This window comes from Macrotis lagotis, chromosome 8 (assembly GCF_037893015.1).
Source record: "Macrotis lagotis isolate mMagLag1 chromosome 8, bilby.v1.9.chrom.fasta, whole genome shotgun sequence".
In the NCBI taxonomy this organism is placed as follows: Eukaryota; Metazoa; Chordata; class Mammalia; order Peramelemorphia; family Peramelidae; genus Macrotis; species Macrotis lagotis.
The window spans coordinates 105,024,178-105,050,386 of NC_133665.1; the positions used below are offsets into that span (position 1 = coordinate 105,024,178).

Here is a 26,209-nt window from a genome sequence, read left to right on the forward strand (position 1 = left end):
AGAAGTAAAATGAGAAAGTTGGACTAGATGACCACAGGGGTCCCTCCAGTCCTCCATCTAGGAGTCAAAGGTTGAGCCACATTCAGGTCTTATCCCCCTGCTTGGCCAGGCCTTCCTTCACTCTGGCAAGTCCAAGCTCACCAATCTCCTGTGGGCAGGGCCCAGGATTCCTCCTCCTCATGCTCCCTATGGAGCCCACTGCCGGGAACAGTGAGGCTCAGGGAAGCTTTGGAGAGTGAAGTAATGTGTAGGGACCCTCAAGAGTTAGGAAGCAGGGGTTCCCAAAGTCTCACCGAGTCCAGTAGGATGGTTCCCCCAGGGAGGCTCCGTGCATTTGTCCCTCGCCGCAGTCTCAAGATTACCATGTATCTGGTTCCAGGTTCAAAGCAGAAGGGTCTTGACAGAACTATGGCTCTGGAAGAAATGCCAAGTTGGTACCTGTGCTCACCCTCCTTCCTTTAGTTATTTGTCACCTCTTCCATATTTTCACCCTTTTAATTGTCCAGATCACCCTTAGCTGAACTCATACCTGTGTCTGGGGGGTAGGGCCACCTGATAGAGCTGCTCTGAGGGCAACACGTTGGCACAACGGGTGCTGCTGGGCAGGGAGGAGGCACGGACACTGACAAGGGCCTCCCAGTCCTCGGGGGCCTGGGAACATCAAGAGGTCAAGGGTGAAAAAGCTCCCCTCCCCCCTCTCCCAGCTCCTCCACAACCCCAGAATTGTGGGGCCTGACCTGAGCTTCATAACGCAGCATGATATCATATTCCATAGCTCGTGGCACTGACGGGGCCTGAAGCATGAGACCAGCCCCATTGTCTACCCTGACAAACCCAGGGCCTGTCCAAGAAGAGGCATGAGGGTCCCTGCCCCAGGATCGGGACTCCACAGCAGCCTATGAGTGAGACAGAAACTATATGTTTTCCTCTAAACTCCGGGGTTTCAAGGGGAAATTGGTTCTGTTTCTTTGTCTCCCCAAAGACTGGGAGCTCCCTCTGGGCAGGTCTGTTCATTTTCCTATCACCCTGGAAAGTTCCCACATTGTCTAACCTCCTGTCAGTCCCAGAGCTTTCCTATTTATGTTTTACCTTGGATGGCTGGTGGCTGTGGCGTCCACGGCGAGAAATGTGGAGAGGGCAGGGGGTGCTCCGTTGGCGCCTGAGCCGGGGTCTAAGCCTCTTTAGCACAGGTCCTGTTGTTGGCAAGCAGTTGGGGGTGGTTTCAGGTAGAGAGGCTCCCTGAAGGACAATAGGGTTGGGTCCATACCTCCTCCTACTTGGCCAGTTTCACCTCTATCTCTTTTGGTTAACTACTCCAAAATACTAAACCCACTTCTTTTCCCCCTTTTCAAATTCTTCCTTGCCTTCAGCTCAGAGACTTAGAAAATCTACAAGCTAAGGAGGCCTCCCAAGAACATCTGGTACAATTTGTCTATGAGCATGAATTACTTCTACAACATCCTGACAAGTGGTCATCCAATCTCCATTTGAAGACTTTTTTTGTGGTAAACAACAAGGCAAACTATTCTATTAAAGTTCCTTCTCCAGAAAACCCTCCCTGACTACTCTTATCTTTTGCCATCTCTTTCTTCTCTGAGCTCCATCATTTGGAGCTCAAATACTCACAGGTAGCCGGGGGTCAGAGGGTGTGAGCCTCTGTCCAAGTTCCGCCTCAGCAATGGCCTGGTCCAGGGCTGCACAAAAGTAACCAGACTGGAGTTCGAGGCAGTCCCGGCCTTGTAGGTGGGGGCGACAAGGACAAAGCCCCTCCCCTGATGAGCACCTGATGACACAGGTAATGTAGGGGAGAGGATTAATCCTCCATTTCTGGTCTTGGCCCTGCCTGAAATACTCCCTCTTTGAGCTTCCAGGCTCTTGACCAAAACCTATTGACCAAGTCCTAACCTGTTGCTGTAGGCTCCACCAAAATCACAGTCACAAGGCCGGCAACCAGTAAAGTCATTGCTCAGTCCCCAGAATTCTGGCTGCAGGGAGAGGAGAAGAATCATAAATTACATGATTCATATTCCTGAAGGGGTTACAAAGAGTTTTCCTCAACATTTCCTCAACATTCCTTCCAGGTAGACAATATGGCTAGGATTATCCTCATTTGATAAGATAATGTCACTGTGGCTCAGGGAAGTTAGATGATTTGCACAAAGTCAAAGAGTGGATGTCAGACTTAGGTCTCCTGTCTCTAAAGCCCAGAATCTGGCACCAAGTATGCAATGCTGTCTCCTCTCTGGAAGTCATGGAGCAAGGTCTGAAGTCTTAAGTAGGTGACCAGGGATCAGGGCTGGGAGAAATTGTTATTTTAAAAAAAGTTTTGAGAAAACAATAGAAAGTCTATTTTCCAAAGCATACTATTTTAACTTTTTAAAACTTGTTTTATGTTTTTCTCTTTCTCATTTTTCCGCTTTAGTTCTGCATCATCTTTCACAACATGACTAATACAGAAATATGTTAAACATGATTGTACATGTACAATCTCTATCAGATTGCTCACTATCATGGGGAGAGGAGGAAGGGAAGGAGGAAGAAAAATGTGGACAAAAAAGATGATGAAAACTATCTTTGCATGTAATTGGAAAAAATAAAATAGCATTCAAAAAAAAAATCTGTCTCCATTCAGACCTGTAACTGGGGTAAGGCAATCAAAGTTTTTCCCATGGTGCTGACAAGGCACCCTGTGTTATAGTCAAGAGATCAACATCCCTGCCACTACCTGCATTGCTACTGCTAGGGTTCTGCTCCCTACCTTTCTCCCCAGTCCCCATGGGGAATCTGGTCTGACTCACCCTAACCCGCTTATAAGTTTCTCCAGAGGGCGGCTAGGTGGTGTAGTGGATAGAGCACTGGCCCTGGAATCAGGAGTACCTAAGTTCAAATCCGGCCTCAGACACTTAATAATTACTTAGCTGTGTGCCCTCAGGCAAGCCACTTAACCCCACTCACTGCCTTGCAAAAACATAAGTTTCTCCAGAAATCAGTCTCTTTGGAGGAGACTATAAAAAATAATGGAACTGAAGAGCTATGGGAATTACTATGGGCAAATTTAAACACAATCTCAATCAGGTCATGGAGTAAGGCTCCAAAGTATTCAGAGTGAATTTAAAAAGAACAGCACGTAGCATTGGCATCTTTTGGGAGATGGGGGCTTGGAGTTCAAATCCTGGATCTCTCCATGTAACCTTGATCAAATTAGGCAATTTTTCTGAGTTTCAGGTTCCTATCTTTAAAGTGAGGAGGGTGGGACTTAGGAGAGACTCTAAATCCCTTCTGATTCACAGTTTTAGGATTTCCTAATCAGGCCTGAATTTATCCAGCATTAGATTAAGAGTAGATTAGCCATAATGGTACTGAATAGCATCTTATATTTCATTTCCTTGCTCTCTATTATATCATCTTTCAACTTGTGTATGGTGATATTAAATTCCAATAAAAAAAGTTATACTGAAAGTATTTTTAAAATAAAAATTGGGGAAATAAACTAATCTAGAAGCAGAAAAAGCTCTAGACTTGGAAGCAAAAGATCCGGTTAGTAAACCTGCTACTTGGGACTGTGGGCAAGACCCCTTTATGAGGTATTTACTATTTGTACAATAATAATCAACATGAACCAAACAATCCTGCTGCAATTTTGGTAGACCAAGTGTCTTCAGGAGAAAACAAAAGCTGACTTAGAACTTTAAAAATCATCAACCTAGGGGCAGCTAGGTGGAGCAGTGGATAAAGCACCAGCCCTGGAGTCAGGAGTACCTGGGTTCAAATCCAGTCTCAGACACTTAATAATTACCTGTGTGGCCTTGGGAAAGCCACTTAACCCCATTTGCCTTGCAAACCAAAAAAAAAAAAAAAAGAGTAAAAATCATCAACCTAAAAGGACCTTGAGCGACAGAACAAAGAATTTCAGATTTGGAAAGAAAATATCACTTATTGGTTCTACAAGGAACTTTAGAATACAGAATATAGAATGTCAGAGGGTCCATGGGGATTGCTAATTTCAACCTTCCTTGTTATAAAAGGGTAAGCTGAGGCCTAGGTGTAGGTTGATTTAAAGTCAAACAGCAGAATAGTTTTATCTGTGTTGAATTTGCTTGAATAAACTTATGTCATTATAAAAGTAAATGTAACAGGAATCAAAGATGTTGAGTGAGGGTTTGAGAGTCTTGGGGACAGGGATTAGGGCTCAGAGTTCAGTACTGAAAGTCAAAGTCAGGGTTCAAGGTTGAAGACTCGATTTCAGTACCCAGCATCAGGCTGAAAGAAAAGTCTGAGGTCAAGGTAAAAGCTCACCAGGCATTGGTCACAGTTCTGGCCAGTAACAAAACGTTTGCAATAGCAATCACCAGTGATGGAGTCACAAGGGGAGTCCCCTGGGACTGTACCCCTCAGATCACACCTACAGGCTAGGGAAGAAAAGACAATATCAAAAGATGAAGAAAAAGATGGCCTGGAGTGGCAATTGAGGAGGGAAGGAATAGATATGGTCCCAGAGGTTGGTCCTGGGAATATCCTCAGGCTCAGAGAATCAGAGTGTCCTGGGTTAAGAGTCCCAGAGTCCTGAGCTGGGGGTCAGAGAGTTCCTAGAGCTATGGAGTCATTTACATAGATAGTCTTTAAGTGGTATCTAGGTAGTCAGAGTGACTAGGCACATGTCTGACAGCTCTAGAGAGTGAATTGATTATGGGGTTCTGGGGTTGAATCATGAAACCCTGGATTTGGGGGCTACTCATAAAGATCTCCTGGGTCACTGAACAGGTCACAGGGACTGATTGTCTTGGATTGGTATTCTTGGGCTGTCATGTTAAGGGGTTCAAGATGAGCTCTCAGGTTAAGGGGTCACAAGACAGACTTTAGGCTTCAAGACGTTCAGGCACTAGTAATCAGGTATCCTGAGATGAGAGGCTTGAATCCAAGGTCATGGAGTATCTGGGGTCACTTACATAAACAACCTTTGGGTAATACAGGGCTCAGGCCATAGTAACCAGGACGACAGGTATCACAGCGTGGGCCCCAAACATGGGCTTTGCAGCGACACTGTCCAGAGAGAAGACCCTGGACCTCATCTGTGTGTGTATCACAAAGACCTCCATCCAGAGTGCCTGAAGGGTCACAGTCACAAGCTGGGGACACAAGAACAGAGTTGGAACAAGGGATCAAATGTAAGGGTCAGAAATTATGGGTGAAGTCAGAGGATAGGATTGGGATGAGTTTCCCGGTTGGGGCTGGGGCTCAACCCCAAAAGACTTACGTTTACAGGTATATGGGGAACGGGGGTCTTCACGGAGGTCCCGGTAGTAAAAGGGTCGGCAGATCTCACAGTGCCTCCCAGCTGTGTGGTGCTGACACGCATCACACACACCTCCACTTACATTGCCTGAGGCCACAAAAACAGCCATGTCAAAGTGGCAGCTCCTGGCATGCTGGTGGCATTCACACTCTGGGGAAAAGGAAGAAAATAGGTGGGTCAGAGATATCAAGGTGTTCAAGGGCACACGGGTTAGGAAAGGCATCCAGCAGCACATACCCTGGCAGGTATGAGGGTTGCCAGGCTCAGCAGGGTGCCAAGGCTGGTCATGGTATAGGTCCTGGCAGCGCTCACAGTGGGGTCCAGCTGTTCGGTGCTGACACACACAAAGTCCATGGACCTGCAAATGGTAGTGCCAGTAAGACCTTGGGAACATTAGCTCAGAGACACTGAAAGAATTCTTAACTCCATGAAGACCCCAAGAAGCCAACTCCAGGGAAATTACAGAGACTTAGTCCTCAGGAAGCCATATCCTGCTTCCCCACTTCTCCACCTCATCTCCCCCATTTCCAGTCATCCTGATTTCATATCTGGTCACTGGATCCAGATGACTCCAGAGAAGAAAATGAGGTTGGTGACTTAGCACAGCCCACCCCCACTCAAGTCCAATTCACTTGCTTGTCATGGCATCACCTCCCAGATATCATAATCCTCTTGGAGAACAAAGGACAAAGATCAAATGTCCCCCCTTCCCCCCCCCAAAACACTAGAGATACCCCTCCTTGATCCCAACATTCTCCACCCTCAGAAATTTCCACTTACCATGCCTTCCACACTTGGTGGAGCACCAGGAGCAGGCGCACACTCAGAGGCATGTCCGTGGCAAAGGCAACTTCCTCGAACCACAAGCTCATATAATGCATAGTAGTAGTGAGGCCCATGGTGGTGGCCCCAGCCCCCTAGGGGTCCATCTCCCAATGTGTGTAGTTTGGAGAAATTCACTCTCAGGTTGGTAACTCGAAGCAGCTCTGGTGGAGAGTGAGGTAGTGATGATGGGAAGGATGGAGACATCAGCCTGGACAACCTGTTTCCCCAGTTCACCTTTCTCTATCCTTCACACATGTGCCAAAATAAGGGAGAGATGTAACTAGTTTATTTCCTTTTTCAGTGCCTGCAGGATATTTGAGACCATCCACAATCTAAATACAACCTCTTTGACTCAAGAATGCCTTAAGGTTCATAAATCATCCTAACACTGTACAAATATTAGCATTCCTGTTTCATAACTGGAGAGGCAGCACAGTGTGGGCGATAGAGAACTCCTCAAAGCCAAGAGAGCTCAGTTCCAGTCTTGTCTCTGACATCCTGGCTCATACATCTTGGTTGTATAAGCCTGGGTAGATCACTCAGTCCTTCAGGGTTCTGGGTGAATCTCTGAGACCCCTTAAGTTGCAGGGAGGACATTAACTTGCCTTGGTGAGGAAAGTGTCTTCAGCTGGGTGTGTAGGATGAGAAAATGGAGAGGTTCAGAGAGGGTAAATGATTTGTCATAGGCCATAGGTCTAATGAGTGAAGAGTGCCAAGACTTAGTCCTTAGCCAAACTAAGTGATTGGAGACCAGGGGCCTTCCTAGCCTATGCTTCAATAAAGCCCAGATCTTCAGTGGAAAACATTAGATGCAAACTGGCCACTAGTCTTTTGTCCTCCCCCATCCCCCTCTTCTGTGTAAGCCTAACCAAATCACACTGATTGATTAATATTCAAGGCACAGCTTAATCCCTTTGCTCAACAGCCCAGGACAGTTTAGGTGCTATAGTGTGTAAAGGCCAGGCCTGGAGGAAGAAAGACTTTCCCTAAATTCAAATCCAGCCTGAGACAATTACTGTGTGACCCTGGGCAAGTCACGTCACCGTTTGCCTCAGTTTCCTCGTCTGTAAAATGAGTTGGAGAAGGAAATGGGAAACTATTCCAGTATCTTTGCCAAGAAAACCCCAAATGGGGGTCACAGAGTCCAATATGACTGAAAAAAAGCAACTTAACCATAAATAGTCCAGCCTTGATATCTCTTGTCATGCCCACAAAGTTGTTTGCTATCTTTTCCTAAAGTACAGTATGTTAACAAGGATCCTAAATCTGGTTAGACTTCCACCTCTGCCCTTGATTAACTCTAGACTAATTCCCTTCCCCTCCCTTTTTCAGCTTTTTTCTTTTGTGGGGTATGGAATAGATGATCTCATAGGTCCCCCCTTCTGGTTCTAAAAATCAACGACTCTTATGAAGAGGCTACTATGTAACTTTATTTAGAAAATGTGAATAGCTTTCCTAGAAACAACTGTTTTAAATGATAAAGGAAGGAAAAGATGAGGCCCCTTTAAGAAATATGCTCTGTTTGCTCTATTTCATTAAATATCTTTGCTTTGGGGAAGAAAAAAAAATACTTTGTCAAAAACATTGAAAATGCTAATGCCTGGAGGGAAGCAATGATTGAGGGAGAGCAGTCAGGGAATTATTTGGTTGTCAAGGAAACCTCTTTCTGACTGGAAGACCTTGTCTTACTGCATGCTCCTCTGGGGGGGGGGGGTGTCACCCAGAACCATGGGGAGGCACCCACCCTGGGTCTCAGTTTCTGGGGGGGATGTCCCAGTTTATGAGGGGAGATGTGATGAGTCTCAGGGTGAGAGCTTTTGGAGGTTCATGGCCTGGTCATCTGAAAAGTCACTTACCTTGGATCTCTGGACTATAGGGATCCTCCACGGGGATGGCTGGGTCCAGAACTTTGAAAATTAGCTGAAATGGGGGCAGGAAATAGGACCTGAAAATCTGACCATACAACTGGAGCCCTTGACAACTCCCATACCCATTCCTCAGCCTTCTTCTCTATGGGACTGACCTCACCCTGGCTTGAGGGTTCAATGTTTGAGTAACGCTGATCACAAACGAGGTCGCTGACTTTGTGGCCAGGTGTAAGGGGAATCCCAGGGAAGAGACCAGTGCAGTTGTGAGCAAAGTATCGGTAAACTCGCCAGGAGCGCCCCCCATCTGCTGAACGCTCAATGAGAAGACCAGCTGGACGAAATGTCTGAGGAAAAATGTGCCAGGGGGGTACAGAATTAATGAGTGTCTGTATGGACAAAGGTCACTGGAGGGTCTGAGGTTAGGAAGCAACTGGATTTAAAAGCAGAGGGCCAAGAACTACCATGGAATGATATCACTTGTCTAAGTAATATTAGCCAACATTTTCTTTAGTACTGTGCTAAGCACTTGCTTTACTTCATTGGATCCTTACAACAACCCAGGGAGGTTGCTACTATTGCTATTTCCATTTTAATAGATGAGGAAAATGAGGCAGAGGTTAAGTGACTTGCCCAGGGTCACACAGCTAGTAAGCATCTGAAGCGACATTTGAACTATCCACTGCCTCATCTTGGGGTTAAAGATCACATGAGAAAACACAGTAGTTCTAAAACTGACAGAAAGATGTGTTCAGTACCTTGAAGGTCATGATAAGGTGGGTGAAGTAGAATTCGCCCTCCAAGTCCAGTTGGATACTGACATTCTCCACTCCTTGAACCAATGAGGACTTTATCAGAGCAACCCTGATGCCCATGCTTGGGACACCGCTGATACACCAAACCCAACCCAATGCCCTGTCCTCCCTCCCTCCCCCTCCCTCTGCTTCCACTGCTACCTAAAGCCTCTCCCCTCCTCACCACTCTCTGCCTGCCACCATGTTCTTTCCCCATCAGGTCCACTCAGAGAAATCACATTCTTGATCCTATGGCCTCCCTGGCCCCTCGAGTCACAGAAGAAGCACTTCTCAGAGTCCTAGATAGAGGAAGGTGGGGGTCAGGGTCTCCAGTTTCCCCGCAGAAAAGTTCCTAAATTCACTTACCCGCCCAAGGGAAAACTTCCTAAGTTCATTCCCCTGTAGAAGCTTCTGAGCCCCACTATCCTCAAGGTTCCCTTTGAAGACTGGCGTTGTCAACCCTCTGGGAGTCAAGTTTCATTCTCAAAGGTCCAATACATACCTGCAGGTGGCTGACAATGCAGTAGGGCTCAGGACCCCTCAAACCACAGGTGGATGAGGCATGGAGACTCTGGCTCCTACCTACAACTAGATTGCCAGTAGGAGGATAACAGCTCCCTCCAGAGCAGCCAGGTCGGGGCAGAAGGTCAGGTACTTCATGGGCATAGGCATGGGGTATCTGTACTGAGGACCAGAGGAGAGGAAGGACCCTGAAATTTCTAACCCAGCTTCTCAAAGGAACACTCAGCTTCCCACCTAAGAAACAAAAAGTCCCACTTTCTGTCTCCTTCCTCCCTGACCCCCCCCCCCTTTACTTAGCAGCAGCAGTAAGATGAAGCAGTGGCCCACTTGGCTTGAAGCTGAGAGATGGGGAGAAGTGATTATCCAGTACCGATGGCTCAGGCTACCGGTTCCCCTGCTGGGCCTGGGAGTGAAGGCCTTAGTTAGACTTGCCTAGGAGATGGGTGGTGGGAAAGACTACCACCAGCAGGCTGCTCTCCTTCCAACCAACCTTTCCCCACACCACCCCACCTTCCTCAACTCACCCCTTGGAACCTAGTATGGGAGGAATGGGGCAGGAGGATGGGAGGGGGGAAGAAGAAACCTACCCCTGCACCAGACTTCCACCCCCCACCCCAATGCAAGCTGTTGCTCCTGGAGTTTATACTCCACACCCCTGGAGTCCAGTAGAGATGGAGATGAGTCCTGAGTGGGTAAGGGGGAAGAAAACTTCTATCTACTCATCCCTGGAATTAAGATGGGGGAGAGGGCAGAAGAAAAGACCTCCCTTCCTGAGGTAGCACCGCCCCCCCCAAACCTCTGGACTATACTCACATCTTGGAGCCCAGCACAGGCAGATCCTGGAGAGCTAGGTTTGCTGGGTATGTGTAGAGACTAGGGCTGCCCAGACACCAGTGGTGACCAGGGCAGGTGCTGGAGGCTTCTCCCAGACTGCCACTCCCCATCACCCCGCCCAGCTCTTTGAGTTGAAAGGAGCAAATTCTCATTCAAATGAACCCCCTCCTCATCCAGTAAAGAAAAGCTGCGTCTCTAGGCACCTCTGGGGAATGTCATTCAGAGCTCGGGGCCCAGGGGAGGGGATGGAAGCTGAGCAGTGAGAGGTCTGGGGCCAGAGAAGGGGATAGGAACCAGGGAAAATTCTTAAACCACTTCAGAAAGGCTTGGTGGAGACTAGAGTGTATATGTAAGGGGAAGGAGGGGTGGGGGAAGACTATCAGAAAACTGGAGGCAAAGCTGGGGTACTACTGCCTTAGATGAATTCAAATTTCTCTTTATGATTCCGCCCTGAGTTCCTGGGCACACTGGACCCTGCAGTTCAATCTATGACTCCTTTCCTCCATTCTCTGGGGTTCCTACCTCTAGAGAACCAGCCCAAGGGGACTGATTATCTACCATTCCTCTAGGAGAAAGAAAAATAAGAGGCTCTCATCTTTCTCCTAAAACCTTTCTGTCTTACATTGTCCTTGAGGTAAAAGGGGATATTCCTATATTTTCCACTTCTGCATTCTCACTTCCCATCCCCAGCAGGTTTCTCTACCCCATCAAATTCCAACTCCTCTCTGGGAAGGAATGGGAAAAAATACTCAGACACAGATGCAGAGGATGAAGCACCATTTACTGAGGACAGCAGAACAAGTGGCCTGCAAGTGGTCAATAATTCCCATTTAACTTAAAATGCCGGTAAGACCTCAGACCCCAGAAGCCTGAGGGCCTTCCCCGGAAGTCAGTTGCACTCTTCACAGGCCACAACTGCATACCAAACATCACAGATCCGCATCCGTGGAGACGTCACAAACAAACCAATGAACACGCAGCAGGGATGAGGGTCTGGTCCTCGAGTTTCCCAAAGTCACAAAGGACACCAACCAGGGAAGGAATGGTGACCTGCCTTCTAGGTTCCACCCCTACCATTGCCACTATGGGCTTGGAGGGACCCACAGACAGCAGAGGGTAAAAGTAGGGTGGATGACTTGAAGACAGGATGAAAAGGGTAAGGGACATTGTTTGGATTCAATTTTGAGGGGGGGAGTGCCAGCTCAGCCCCCCATCTAAGAGTCCGAGGTCCAGTTGGGAAATGCTTTCCACTGCCATGGAGATGACCAAGTCTTTCAGTCATTACCCAACTTCTACAAAAGTGAGGAAGGTAGAGAACTTCACCCACAGGCCCCAAATCTATATCAACCCATCCATAGAGATGCTCTTTACAGCCACCATTACCTGACTGGCACTTGGGGCCAACCCGGAAACAGAGTACTCCCCTGACTGGGAAGGGGCATGGCTTGACCTGGCTCAATAGCTTCCAGCTCTGTTCCACAGGCCCACAAGGGGGTCTGAGGTGGATTAAGGCCTCAAAGTCTTGGTCCTGAGACACAATGACCATCGGTGCTCCAGGCCATTCCTACCTCCAACCATCTTTTTGTTTCAAGTGGGAAGAGACTGACCATCTCTCTCCCCAATCCACCTTCCTCAACACACTCCCAGAGCCAAGACCCTAGAGTATGACTGGTAGATAGGAGAGGAGGGGCAAACCAATTCTGGGGAAGGATGAGGGAAAGAGGCTGGGGCTAGACAGCTACAATTCCTCAAGGTCTAGCTGCAGGGATTTAGAGATAAGGCCCTGGAGGGAAAGTAGCAGCCAGGAGGGAAACAGCAGCCCTGAGGAAAGACCTTGAAGCTCTGGATGGTTGCCCACAGACTCATGGTGTGCAAGGATGGGAGACAAGGAGTCACTGTCTGATTCTGTCCCCCTGGGAAGAAGTTGACCAAAAAAAGAAAATCCTCTTTTCCTCTCAGCCTAGGTATCAGCTCTTGGGTCGTCACAACTCACCTGGCAGGCTTCCCCATGATCTTGCAGAAAGTAGGGCCTAGACACCTGACTCTCACCTTTTTGCTCACCAGGTCCAAGCCAAGGTTGTCTCAGGACAGGGGAGTGAGTTGGCCTCTGCCCAAGTCACCCACAGAAGCAAATGTCAAGAAAGTAGAGACTCCCATGACCACCCAGAGGAGGTTAGAACAAATCTCAAATGGTGAATTCCTGCCAATTTACATGTTGGCTCCCTCAGCTGCACCCCCAACATCACTTAAGAGATGACTTATTGAGCTCAATGGACTCAAAGTATTGGTCACCCACGTAGGCAGGCAGGCAAAAGGGCTTTCCCCTGGCACTAGTTTAGGAAAGTGCCAGGGGCTGTCAATTAATATGATCCTGAAACAATCCACGCTCTACTCTTTCCGTGGCAAGAACTTTCCTGGAAGCATGGAGAGGACCCAAAATAAGGAGCTGTAAATGAATTCTGAAAAGAGGAAGGAAACCCCAAAGGCTGACCCTGATGGAGAAGACAGACAATGGGGGCGGGGGTGGGGAGGAGTGGGGGGCATATAAAGATATAAAACTTGATCAAAATGAAATCAGTAAACATAGAGCTTGGAAAATAACAAATCACAGTGCATCACGTCATGACAAAATTGCCTCCCCCAACGGTTTGGGGAAGGTCTGTTGGGGTGAAGCCATAAGAGGCTCTTTTGAGAGCAGGTAGCAAGACCTGCTCTCTCCCTTGGGATGGGGGAGGCATCTCCCTGCATTTCTGAATGTGGCTCAGAGCCGGGCAGGCAGTCTCAGGGGCCTGGTGGCTGGAGAGCCTGAAACAGGAATGGAGCAAGCTGCCCAAAGTCTGCAGGTATCAGCTAACACACTGTCACCCAACACCCATGCTGCTCCAGCCACCAGCAGGAGAATCAAAGTTTCTCACTCCCCCTTCCCACAGGGGAGGGTGGATGAGTTGGGGGGGAGGGGGGGCAGTGGTGCGTGGCCTGGCTGGGTCAGAGGGAAATGGACCCTGGACTGGACCTTGAGTCAATCAGGAGACAGAGTGGGGCAGTGGCTGGATCCGGATCACTGGCGACAAATTGACTCTCAGGATCTTCTGTGCTCTCTGCCGCACCTCCTCATCAGAGAATCGCTTATTCACTTTGATAACTCGGAATTTCAGGAGGTTTGGTGAGCTTGGTACTAGCCTAGCTTTGCTCAGTCCAGGCCCCAACTTGCTCTTCTTCTTGGCTGGGGTCTCCTTAGCCTCCTCTGACCTTTTCCTCTTTGGCCCTGTGGCTTCTGGATGTCTGCCTCTGCCACCCTTACAGGCTGTCCTGGCCCCGCTCTTGGAAGTCTTCACCTGGGTCCCCTTCTTTCGACGCCTACCATTTAGGATGCCTGAGGCCTTGCAGGCATTGCTCTCCCGAAGGACGCCACCACTGGGGCCCCGTCGTCCACCCTTTGGTAAGGCAGCCCGATCTGGTGTTTTCCGGATCAAACACCGGTGCCCTTTGTTAGTGGTTTTGTTGGGAGCCGATTGCCGGGATCTCCCTGAGCCCTTCAGCAGCTTAAGGTCTGAATTTGAGATCCCCAGAGGCTTGTACTTGGAGTTTAAACAGGAAGCTGTAGCCTTTAAAGGGACCAAGGCTTCTAGAACAACAGAAAGCCGCATAGCCGGGTATACCCCAGGGTACATGTGGGTAGGGAAACCCACAGCTGAGTTCTTGCCACTGCCTGAGCCTGACTGTTTCAGAGAGTTCAACAAAAGGTTGGTGGAGCTGGTTTTGATTATTGGGGAACTAGAGACCTTAGAAGACTTCCCCAAGATGGTCCCTGGGACAGCCAGCAGGCTCCTGGAAGTGGCTTTGGGAACGTCCGAGGGCAGTGGTTTGGCCTGAGCAGCGGGGCCAACGTGGTGTTTGGTTTGGCTGGGGGGGTCAGCTGTGCAGGAGTTATAGCCATACACATCCTTGCTCCTAAGGACAGTGGGCTGGTAGCCCTCCTCCCGAAGACCTTGGAGAAAGGCCACAAGTTGGGCCTCCGTGTCACTGAGGTCCTTGGACATGGGGTTGAAGACCAGGAGTGCTTCCTCCAAGGCTTTCTGTCCTGCAGAGGAGATTCTGGACCATGAATGGACAGCTTTCTCCTCCACATTATCCACCTCCACATTCATGGCATTAGGCTGTGAAGAACTGTCCAGGGCCCACAAACCAGTGCTTGACACCTCAAAGAAAAGAGGAAGCCCATTAAAGACAACACAATCATAGCCTCAGTGAATCCCTTCAGAAAGGATGTCTTCAGAAAATAATTCATCTTAAACATTTATTAAATGTCTTATCATGTGCTAGTCCCAGCCCTAGGGAAAACTGCCCCAGGCCCTGCCCTTGAGGAGTTTACATTCTGGTGAGGGGGGGAGAAGGGGAAAGGGAGGAAGAGAAGGGAAGCAGGAAGAGAGAATCTCATGCCTGCAAGGTCTCTCCTCACCTGTCCTCTTGGAACCCCCAGCTTAGGGTTCTTCTCTCTCTATCCCCAGGGTCAGGCACTTAACAAATGTTTTTAATAAAGACATATCTGTTCTCCCAAAGTGTCCAACATCCTCAAACCAAATCCCATCTCAGAACTTAATAACTGTGATTAACCTCTCTGCCTCAGTTTCTACATCAGTAAAATGAGGGCTTGGTTGCCTTTAAAGTCCCTTCTGATTCTGAATATATGACCCTTAATATCTCCCAAAGCCAGTGACCTAATCCTTCTTGGCCAGGTCTGACCCTGTAGCTCTCTCTCCTCCCTGAGATTCCCTCATGCTATTTGCTTGGTTGTCCTCCTTCCTGCCTGGCAGTTGACCTTGGTCTCCCTGGCCAATCATCTGGCCCAAGGCCCCTGGGCCCTCTTCTCTTCTTTCTCCACTCTCCCTTAGTTGTCTCATCAGCACATGGTTTCAACTTTCATCTCCATACAAATGACTCCCAAATCTGGTTATATAGCCCTGATCTCTCCTAAACTCCAATCCCCATAATACAAACCAGACTTAAATTTTTATGTTTATTCTAAAATTAAAGACCAAATAAAATGAGCATTTCCTCATGATAATAGAGTGCCAAAAGAAGTTTATACATGAAACTTAAAGGTTTCTAATATGTAGTTATTTTTCTTTTTTATTTTAGTGTAAGTATTTAATACATTCAAAGATGTCTTGCTGTTTCTGCTTCTCTCAGGCCTTCCTTTTGTTCTCTTCTCTACATTTAAAATCAATATGAAGTCAGTTAGGTGAGGCAATGGCTAGAACACCAGTTCTGAGGGCTAGAGTTCAAATTTGACCTCGGACAGTTGACAATGGCTGTGTGACCCTGGGCAAGTCACTTAATCCCGAATGCCTTGCAAAAGGCATATCTCTGATGCATAATTTTTGTAATGGGAATTCTATTTCTCCCTATGCCTGCCTCAAAATCTCCCAGCTTTCATGAAGGGGAGGGACCACAGCCTACTAGTCACTTGACTCTTCTTTCCTTCTCACAACAATCAGCTGTTCAGTATTATTGCTTCTCCATCTTTAGAAATCTGTCACATCAGTCTCTTTATTCACATAGCCCCTGCCCTAAGTCAGGCCCTGATCACTTCCAACCTATTCCCATACCTCACTAAACTCCCAACTCAATGACCTCCATGAAGTGGTTCCCTATTGCCTCAAAGACAAAAGTTAACTCCTCAGTCTAGCATTTAAAGGTCTCAAAAATCTAGATCCTTCTAATTTCATGTTACTCCCCTTCATGAACTTTCTACTCCAAATCAGCCTAGTACCTGTCTCCTGGTTAGAACATTCCTTCTCTCCTCTTCATACCTGTGAACATGTGATATCCAATGTCAGGAATGGACTTTCTCCCTGTATCTGCTTCCCCAAATCCCTAGGTTCCTTCAAAACACCTTTGGAGTCAGCCTCTGCCTAAGATCTTTCCAAGTCACTCTAGTTGTAAGTGCTCTGTCCCTCTGGACATGACCTTATATGACTTTCTGCTTACTTCTCTGTGCACATGGTGTATCCTCTCTGAAGGGAGGAACTATTTTTTTTCATGAATCTTCAGAACTTAATATAGTGCCTTACACATAGTTAAGTCATGTCTTTTAAATTTAACTAATGTATAATACAAAATAGAGAGCAACAGGAACAAAGAAGAGATCCAGATTACATTAGAAGGAAAAAATACTCTTAGCTGGACAGGTTGAGAGAAGATTGATAAGGTGTACAGTTCGAGCCTGAAGCATGATAGATCAAGATTAGAGAACAGTTAGTCTTCCAGAATGACTAGATTTTGGCTGAAATGTGTGAGGGGAAACAGTATGAGATAGTATGGGAAAGGCCGGTGGTAACAAAATTATGGAGGGCCTTCAATGTCAAGGTAAATTCCAGCTTTGTCCTTTGCGCCCTAGGGAGCCCCTGAAGATTTCTGAGAAGGGGAGTAATAACTTCAGACCTATCTCATAGGAACAATATATCGACATCCTTAAGAAAGATGAACTTGCGGAGCCAAGATGGCGACAAGAGGATCGTCTCTCTTAGGCGCTCTCTTATAAAACTTACAAACTAAGGACTCTAAATTTTCGAGAGACAGAACCCACAGAGGGACCCAGTGAGGCAGTTCTCCAACCCAAGGTAACCTGGAAAAGAGCAGAAAGGTTCTGCTACCCAGGGTTGGAGGGGTGGCCAGCCAAAGGGGTGGTCCGCCAGAGTGCAAGAACTTCAGCCTCCCGGAGGCAGGCCCAGGGCGCTGGGAACTGTGGCTCACAGCAGTGGGGGAGTTCCCTGGCCTACGCCCCAGGAGCACCGGGCACAACTTGGGGCAAGCAGTGTGGCCAAGGCAGTCCAGATCCAGGAAACAGTAAGCAGGAGCCCCCAAGGGATGAGCTCTGCCCCTGGAATAGGACACTGGGGTTCTGACCACATTCAGATCCTGATCACAGTCTAGGCCCCCCCACAGAACAGCAGGCCTCCCCCCACCTCAGCCCCGTGGCAGAGGGGGGCACTTATGGTCATTCTCAGACGAGAAGGGAGGACAGAGCCTCACACACTGAGATCCTTGTGGGAGTGTCCAAAAAGCTCAGGAAGCACCCCAAAAATAGGCTTAGGCTGGGAAAATGAGCAAGCAGAGAAACAAGAGGAACACCATTGAGAAATATTTTGCCTGTTAGCCCAAGAAGGATCAAAATACTCAATCTGGAGATGAGGAAACACAAGCTCCTGCATCTAAAGACTCCAAGAAAAACAGAAATTGGGCTCAGGCTATGACAGAGCTCAAAAAAGTCTGAAAAACAAATGAGGGAGTTGGAAGAAAAACTGGGAAAAGAAAGGAGAGAGATGCAGGAAAAACATGAAAATTGAAGTCAACAGCTTAGTCAAGGAAATCCAAAAAAATGCTGAAGAAAATAGTATGCTAAAAACCAGCTTAGGTCAAATGGATAAAATAGTTCAAAAAGTTATTGAGGTGAAGAATGCTTTAAAAAGCAGAATTGGCCAGATGGAAAAAGAGATAAGAAAACTCTCTGAGGAAAACAAATCCTTCAGACACAGAATAGAACTCAGGGAGATTGATGAATTTACGAGAAATCAGGACTCAATACTTCAAAACCAAAAAAATGAAAAATTAGAAGAAAATGTGAAACATCTCATTGAAAAAACAACTGATGTGGAAAACAGATTTAGGAAAGATAATTTAAAAATTATTGGAATACTTGAAAGTCATGATCAGGAAAAGAGCCTTGACATCATTTTCAAAGAATACTGGAAAACTGCCCTAACTTCCTACAAGCAGAGGGCAAAATAGAAATGGAGAGAATCCACAGATCCCTCCGAGAAAGAGATCCCAAAAAACCAACCCCCAGGAATATTACAGCCAAGTTCCAGAACTCCCAAGTCAAAGAGAAAATATTACAAGCAGCTAGAAGAACACAATTCAAATACCAAGGAGCTGCAATCAGGATCTCACAGGACTTAGCAGCAACTACATTAAAAGCTCATAGGGCTTGGAATATAATATACTGGAAGGCAAAAGAGCGTAGAAAGCAACTGAGAATCAACTACCCAGCAAAGCTGAATGTCCTCTTCCAGGGAAAAAGATGGACTTTCAATGAACCAGGGGAATTTCAAATGTTCCTATTGGAATGGCCAGAGCTGAACAGAAGGTCTGATCTTCAAATACAGGACTCTGGTGAAGCATAGAGATTGGAGGAGAGAGGGAAAATATGAGGGACTTAATGATGATGAACTACATGTATTCCTGTATAGAAAAATGACACTGATAATACTCACATGAACTTTTTCAATTAACAGAGCAGGTAGAAGGAGATTTTATAGATGAAGAACAGGAGAAGGCTGAATTTGAAGATAAAATATGGTGTAAAAATGGAGTCAATAGAAAAAAGGGAAATGTAATGGGAGAAAGAAAAGGGAGAGGGGGGAATAGTCCAGGATATTTCACATAATAAGATTTTTTTTATTACAATGATATGGAAAGGGGGGAGGCAAGGGGGAATGAGGGAACCTTTGCTCTCATCAGAGATGGCTAGGAGAGGAAACAGCATATATACTCAATGGGGTATAGACATCTGCAGTAAGAAGGAGGGGGGAGCAGGGGGAAGGGGTGGGGATGTGAATAAAGGAGGAGAGGATGGACCATGGGGGGAGAGTGGCCAGATATAACACATTTTCTTTCTTACTTCTTGCAAGGGGCTGGGAATGGAAGGCCTGCCCAGGACCACAGGGCCAGGTGGATTCTGGGCCTAAGGGGTGGTATGGGGGCTCAGGGCTTCTTGGCCCCAGGACCAGGGATCTGTCTGCGGTGCCACTCAGCGACCCTACAGCAGAGTCATAGTGAAAGGAGAGAGAAAATAGAGTACATGGTAGTGGAGAAATAAGAAAGGAGGGAGTTGTGATCAGCAATGGCAATGGTGGAAAAATATGGAAATAACTTTTGTGATGGACTTATCATAAAGAATGAGATCCACCCATGACAGAGTTGTTGGAGTTGGAACAAAGACTCAAGCACAGTTTTTGTTATGATTATTTGGGGGAGGGTGCAGGGCAAGTAGGGCTGGATGGCCTGCCTGGGGCCACATAGCGGAGTGATCTTTAGGTGTCTGGGGCTGGATTTGGACCCAGGGGCTCCTGGCTCAAGGGCCAATGCTCTGTCTGCCACCCAGCCACCCCTACTATTATTACTATTTTATTTTATTTTGGGTCTTTTTTTTTCTTCTTTTTGGTTTTTGCAGGGCAGTGGGGATCGGATGACTTGCATGTCACACGGCTGGGTGGTTGTTGGGTTTACGAGGCTGGATGTAGACTCAGGTGCTTGTGGCTCCAGGGCTGTTGCTTCATCCATTGCGCCACCTGGCCATACCTACAATTATTACTATTATTATTTTTTATTTTAATTTTTTTCTCTCCCCTTTACTTTTTTCGCCCAAACAAGTCTATCTATAATTCATGGGGGAGGAGGGGTATTTTGTTTACTTGTAAACAAGAATATTTTATTAATGTAAAAAAAACATTTGTACAAAATGAGAATAAAAAAATAAATTTAAAAATTAAAGAAAAAAAAAGATTTAAATACAAACTAGCCAATTTGGCATTTAAAGCCTTTCAGTCTACCTGTAGCCTGTCTTTCCTTATTTATTATATGTTACTTCCCTTTTACTTACTCTTTATTCCAACCGAACTGGTCTAGCTGCTAAGCCCATTTCTTCGCCTTTTAACAGCTAAAATGCCAGCTTGTATATGAGGTCTTTCCTGACTCCAGCCGCAAAACCAGGGTTCTCCTTCCCTGAAAACTAAATTGTACTTACTTTGGCAATACTTCATAGCACTCATTTGTGTTCAGGTATTTATTCCCACTGGAATATTAGCTGTTGGAAGTCAGGGACTTTTTGTTTTCATCTCTCAGTCTCTAGCACCTGGTACAGTGCTGGGCCTTAAGAAAACTCGCTAAATGGACTTGGGGCATAAGGAAAAAAGCAGAGTCAAAGCTGACTCTCGAGTCATGGGAGTGAGGGGAGGTACTGTATAGAAGGGGAAATAGATGGCAATAAGCAGGCTGGGAAGAGGTTACAGCTTGAGGAGGAAGCAGCTTACCATCTGTCAAACCCCCAAAAAATCCACGTCTAGAAGTACCTGGAGGGGAAGTGTAAGAGGTATTGAGAGTTGAGGGAATGGGAATGAATCTACTTGACTTTTGTAAGGCTGGGTAGAAATAAAAAACTGGGAACATTGAGGGAGGCCATATTTCCCAAAGTGCCAGGTCAAAGACCTGGATGGAAATCTTGCCTTTATCAGTAAAGATGTGGCTTTTCCATCAGGCTGGCTATTTGCAGTCTTAAGGGTTCCATAAGGGAACTTGGCCAGAGGCATCTTTCAGGCTGTGTGTTTACTAGCTGTGTGATATAAATCATTTCCCCTCTGTGGGTTTCAAATCTATACTTACAACTCAGGCCACTTTAAAGATTACAAAGTTCTTTCCTCACAACAACCCAGGAGGGAGGTAGTATGTGTATTATCCATTTTAATGATGAAATAGAGGCTAAGAGGAAAAAGATTTGCCTATGCCACATGGTCAAGATTTAAATTTAGGTTTCCTTACTTTTTCCTTACTTTTGGTTCCACCAAAACACAGCTATTCCTATGACTTAAATTTATCCTCACAACATTCCTGTGAGTTATGGATTAAAAGAATAGATATCCTCAGGTGAAAAAAAAAATAAGGAAAGAGGCCCAAAGGTAGGTCATCTCTTCAGCAGATTCTTCTAATTCCTTCTCTCATGGGGTCAAGAGATTTGCAACTGGAGTCTTCGGAACCATCTAGTTCAATCTTTTCCTTTTTTTCAAGAAGGAAACTAAGACTTGCAGTGAGGAAGTGACTAGAGAATCATAGGACTTAAACCTAGAAATAATATTCGAAATTCCAATTCTATAACTTAAAACCACAATTATTTCAGAGAAGTCACTTGACCCTATGGGATTTTTTTCCCCCAAGTAAAATGAAAAAGTTGTGCTAGATGATTTCTGAGAAAGATTATTAGCTGGAAGAGTTCAAAGGATAATAAATTTAGATTTGGAAGGAACATTAGAAATCATTTTGGTCAAACTCATTCTGCAAATGAGGAAACTGAGACCAGTGAGGTCAAGTAACTTGTAGAAGATGACAGTATCAAGCAAAGAGTTGGAATCCAAATTTAGGCATTCTTACTTTTGCTTGGCTATTAAGCAAGTCTCCAAGTCCCAGTACTTAGGTTTTCCAGAGCTTGGCCAAAGGGAGTGTGAAGTCAAAGCTTTCTTATCTTTAAGGACCCCAAAATTACTTTCAGGGTGAACATAAAGATTAAGAAGTTCTTTTAAACCTGAAAGAAAGGGAGGAGAAAGCTACTCTGGCACTCTAGCCTGGCAATGGGAAGGGCCCCTGGACCAAGTCTACATTTTGCCTTTTCAAACCTCTCCTCTGATGGACCAGGGAAACTGCCTCCCCATTCCTCCCAAGAAAGACAGAAGCCAAGAGAACTACAATTCACTCCATGATTCACAGGTTCCCTCCCAGAGAGAAGTATGTAAGCAGGAAACTGTCTGTTCAAACCAAACCTCCCCATCCTCTTCCAGGGCAAATTCCCGAGCCAGAGAGACAATCAAAGGGCAGGCCTTCCAAAGCCTGGCAGGAAGCCCTAGGTCTGGGTTTGGCCCAAAATCCTTTGTAGAAGAGCCTCCTTGGGCCCAGTTGTTGGGACAGTGGAGTCAGACTGAGGCTTTCTTTTTCATTAGCAAATAGGAAATGTTTCCAGACTTCTGCAACTCCTTAGATCTCAGGAGGCTTTTACTACTATGAATCATCCATCCAGAAAAGCACCCGGTTCCTGGGGGGCAAAGGGATCCCCACCTACTCAACTGTAATCTACTGCCTGTGCAGTTTTTGGAGTGACTGACTCTTTCAGCACTGGCCACAAACTGACAGAGCTTCTAGGAGAAAAGGAAGGAAGGGGAAGTATTTGTGCAATACCACTGCTCCCAGGGGCCTATGGACCCAGGGACAGTAGCAATCTCCCCAGCTGCAACTAACTCATTAAAAGATCAGTAGCAGTTTAGTGTTGTGGGATCCCAGGCAGAGCCCTAACTAAGTGGTATTCCCTATGCACACCTACCCAAGAAGCTGTGTCTCCAGCATACACATACACTTCCCATAGTCCTAATGGGCTCAGGTAGCAATTTGAAAACTCCTGGTAGATTATTTTATTCCCAGAAGCAGCAATTGTCACCTCTTTGTTTAGAAACATTCCTTTAGGCTCAGAAAGCATCAGGCTAAACCAGTGATAGTGACATCCCACCCCACCCCCACCCCCATTAAACCACAAACAATCTTTTTTTTTCCTTCATAGGACCTTAGCCCTTTATTGGATCTGAATTTGGAAGTGGAAAAAAGGGAAGGTTCAGGGTCCTGGGAGTGAGCACGTGGAGGGGGGAGGGGAAGGGGGTCTTGGGGCTTAATTGTGCTGCTTTGTCTGCCTGACCTTTGAGCAGAAGAGTCATCCCATTCCCAGCATCTTTCCACTGTGGCTGGTTTGGAGGGGACTGTGGTTTTCAGGGGCTCACAAAAGAACCAGCAGGCACTTCAAGGTGCCTAAGCCCTTCCAACTAGATTTGTATTTTCCCATAGCCTCAAGAAGGGAAGGGAATGGGTTTCAGGTGTGAACACGTGAGAGGGTACAGAGAATAGGGATCTAAAATAGATTAGGACCAGTGAAGGGAACACAGAATCCTACAACGTACCAAATGAAAGGGAGGTTAAAAAGCCCATTATTTAGAGCTGATAGGACCCTCAAACCCCTATATTACACAGATGGGAAAACTGAGGCTCAGCTACTTCCTTGCCCAAGGTCATATAGAGGCAGAATTGGGAGAAGGTTGGGGAGGAACCCCCTGGGATGAGGAAACATGAGACCTCTAGGGAGAACTAAAGAAAGGAAGGAAGTAGGTGCTCTGTGGGCCATGGATTTGGGAAGTTGGGGGTGAGGTTCCCGGATTCTGAAAGACTAGCTAAGTAAAGGAAGAGGATGCCTGGTCCAAGTTGTTATTTTGTTTTGGAGGGGGTGTGACCTTGATGCATATAAGGAGCATCGAGAGAAGCCTTAAGCTCTAGAGAGCTCCAAGGCTGAGGCACATGGAACGATATAATAGGAAGCTGGGATAGCTGAACTTTGGGAGGAGGAGAGCAGGTTCAAGAACGGATGGAGATGAGAGGGATGGAGGGGATGGGGACTAAGAGGGGGGTGGGGATGAGGATAATGGGAACAAGGAGGGGGCTGATGGGGACGTGGCCTGGGGAGTCCGGGGCGAGGAGAGGGCGGTGGAGGAGGAGAATCTGGAGAAGTGTGCAGGAGCTGCGAGGGAAGGGCCGGCAGAAGATCCAGCTCCCTTGGGCCCGGCGTGCGTGCGTGAACGGGGTGGCAGAGGGAAGATAAAGAGGCGGTGGGAGGGGCAGGAAGCCTGGGGGGCGTGGGGGGGCAGGGCCCGAAAGGATGCCAGAGTGGGGGGGCTGCGGACGGGGAGCTCCGGCCGTGGAGGGACTCGGGAGGGGGAGGGCGGTGGGCCAAGGGGGTAGCACAGGGCAGAGCGGGAGGGGGAGGGGGAGGGCGGGAGTGGGGGAGGGGCTCCGAGGCGCCCCCCCAGCCCCGCCCCCTCGGCGCTGCCTGCGGCCCGGCCGGCAGACTGACCCGCCGCCGCCGCCGCCGCCGTGGCCAGGCCCCGGGCCCAGCGCCCCCTCCGGACGGCCCGGGCCGGCTCGGCCCCGCGGGCCCAACACCTACCGGCCGCCACCGCGGGGACCCGGGACCAGCCTCTGCGCCGCCTCCGCCGCTCCAACATGGCCGCCCCGCTGAGGGCCGGAAGTGCAGCTCCACTTCCGCTTCCGGCCCCCCCCACCCCAAAGCCCCCCCTCCGGGCTGGGGACCCCCGGCCCCGCCCCTCCCCCCAGGGTCTCCGCCCCCTAGGGTCTCCCACGCCCCCACGTGGCCGGTCGGGCCGCCATTTCGGCTCTAGCTCGGTGCTTCCAGGCCTCTGCCCTCAGGGGGCCTCCAGTCTGAGGAGACTCCCAGTGCTGCCCTCAGGGAGCCTCCGGGAGGGAGGAGGAGCGGCCGCCCACCCCGTGGAGGGGGCGCAGGGCCTGCCCTCGGGGAGCCTCCCGGAGGCGGCGGGGAAAGCTTCCGGGAGCACCACCCTGGACTTCCGGCGCCCTAGACCCGGCCTCCGGCAGAGCCCCCGGCGGCGTCCCCCCCGGGTGAATGGAAGGGCCCTCGGGGCTGGACCGGCTCTGCCCAAAGCCATTCCCGAAAGGAGAGTCTGGGGGCTACTTTGGGGGGCTGCCCCCTTTACAGCCCCCATTGCAATTGATTCCTAGTCTGAGGGTGGGAGGACGGCCCAGTGAGGGCCACGCCACGCTCTTGACCCCCTTCCCTTCCCTCTCCCCCCATTTTCTTTTCCCCTTGTCTTAATTCTTCCCGCTCCCAAATCCACCTACCTGACCACTCTTCGGGCTCCATCTGGAGATTCTCTTGGTGATCTCATCCATCACCTTCCATGAGTTCATTTATATTCTTCTGAGTGAATCTTCTGAGTTCTTGGATTTACTCAATTTGGCTTTTGTTTGTTTGTTTGTCTTGTCAGGCAATGGGATTAAGTGTCTCGCCCAAGGCCACACAGCTAGGTCATTATGAAGTGTCTGAGGTCAGATTTGAGAGAAGACTGGTGCTCTATCCCCTGCACCACCTAGCTGCCCCTACCCATTTGGTTTTTCAACATAATCTCAAATTCAGCATATCCCAAAGGGAATTCATTATCTTCTCACACATATGCCTAAAATAACGCCTCTTCATATTTGACCTATTTTTTTTGAGGGTCCACCTGAAGTTGATCCAGGAAAATCTCTTAATGTACTCAAGGTAGAGCTCAGTATCTAAGTTTCCCTAAAAATTAGTAAAGATATCCCCAACTCCTATATAAACATTCAAGGTACTAGAGGTATATTGGATGCAGGACAGCCTTTTTTTCACCTACTAACTTTCCTTGTGTGAGTTGGAAAAGACCTTAGATATCTAATCCAACTTGATAGATAAAACTATTGAAATCCAGAAAAGTGGTTTAGTCATTTCACAAGGTTTTGAACCCATTTCTCTGACTATAAATTTAACATGCTTTCAAGAAAAGTTTGTACCCCATGCTTCAACTGTCTAAGGTCCCCTCAAATCTAGATCCCTTTGAAGTTCAATTAAAGGAAGAAAAGGATCAGAAACCAAGATAAAATACGACACATTTTTTTTCTTCTGGTGCCCAAAATTTGGACAATAAGACAAAAATTTAACCTGTCCCCCAATTGTTTGGTGTCCTAGGAGTCCAATCTCGTTAATCCTTCCAAAGCCTATAGTCAATACCTATTCCATGCCAGTGAATAAAACTGGCCTTGGAGTCAGGAGGAAAGAAGTTTGAATCTAGCCTCAGACACATGATACTTACTAGCTGTGTGACTTTGAGCAAGTCACTTAACCTGATTGCCTCACAACCAGAACTATCTCCAGCCTTCCTGATTCATATCTGGCCACTGGATCCAGATGGCTCTGGAGGAGAAAGTGAGACTAGCCCTTAGCTCAGCACCCCCTCACTCAAATCCAATTCATATGCTTTTCCTGACTTCACCTCCCTGATGACACAGTCGTCTAGAAGGAAAGACAAACATCACATCTCTGGGGTTTTTTTTGTTTTTGTTTTTTTTAGGTTTTTGTAAGGCAAATGGGATTAAGTGGCTTGCCCAAAGCCACACAGCTAGGTAATTATTAAGTGTTTGAGATCGGATTTGAACCCAGGTACTCCTGACTCCAGGGTCGGTGCTTTATCCACTTCGAGACCTAGCCACCCCACATCTCTGTTTTCTAAGTAGTTAACTTACTTCTCATTCATTTCCTCTCTCCAAATGGTGGTTAAGACTTAAAAGACTCTTCCTCCACTGCTCTTGTATTTATTTACATGTCTCTTCCATTCAAAATGACAATTGATTTCATTCAGACTCATCACTTCTCACCTAGA

The 26,209-nt window shown here is 47.5% G+C and overlaps 2 protein-coding genes across 2 annotated transcripts in view; both read right to left on the reverse strand.

The window, feature by feature from the left end:
• Positions 1–10,752, reverse strand: part of LOC141495972 (laminin subunit beta-2-like) — a 34,878-nt gene extending 24,126 nt beyond the window's left edge. Inside the window, exons 1-18 of the mRNA XM_074197922.1 lie at positions 10,113–10,752; positions 9,593–9,702; positions 9,280–9,461; positions 8,962–9,076; positions 8,742–8,815; positions 8,142–8,330; positions 7,975–8,038; positions 6,074–6,279; positions 5,531–5,651; positions 5,255–5,443; positions 4,947–5,126; positions 4,297–4,409; positions 1,906–1,985; positions 1,627–1,783; positions 1,090–1,239; positions 738–896; positions 530–651; positions 294–414 (exon numbers count right to left, since the gene is read on the reverse strand). Coding sequence (XP_074054023.1) covers positions 294–414; positions 530–651; positions 738–896; positions 1,090–1,239; positions 1,627–1,783; positions 1,906–1,985; positions 4,297–4,409; positions 4,947–5,126; positions 5,255–5,443; positions 5,531–5,651; positions 6,074–6,279; positions 7,975–8,038; positions 8,142–8,330; positions 8,742–8,815; positions 8,962–9,076; positions 9,280–9,461; positions 9,593–9,702; positions 10,113–10,285 — 2,505 coding nt within the window. The 5' untranslated portion in view covers positions 10,286–10,752. The remainder of the gene's footprint in view (positions 1–293; positions 415–529; positions 652–737; positions 897–1,089; positions 1,240–1,626; positions 1,784–1,905; positions 1,986–4,296; positions 4,410–4,946; positions 5,127–5,254; positions 5,444–5,530; positions 5,652–6,073; positions 6,280–7,974; positions 8,039–8,141; positions 8,331–8,741; positions 8,816–8,961; positions 9,077–9,279; positions 9,462–9,592; positions 9,703–10,112) is intronic.
• A 131-nt stretch (positions 10,753–10,883) lies between these two features.
• Positions 10,884–24,042, reverse strand: CCDC71 (coiled-coil domain containing 71). The gene is made up of 2 exons (XM_074197921.1): positions 23,941–24,042; positions 10,884–14,332 (listed from the first exon to the last, which is right to left on the reverse strand). The coding sequence occupies exon 2, from the start codon at positions 14,279–14,281 to the stop codon at positions 13,157–13,159; it is 1,125 nt and encodes a 374-aa protein (XP_074054022.1). The 5' UTR covers positions 14,282–14,332; positions 23,941–24,042; the 3' UTR covers positions 10,884–13,156.
• Between the last annotated feature and the right edge of the window lie 2,167 nt (positions 24,043–26,209).

What these genes read in the sequence shown, in the direction of transcription:
- CCDC71 (XM_074197921.1), bottom strand. Translation starts at nt 14,281, where the DNA reads ATGAATGTGGAGGTGGATAATGTGGAGGAGAAAGCTGTCCATTCATGG.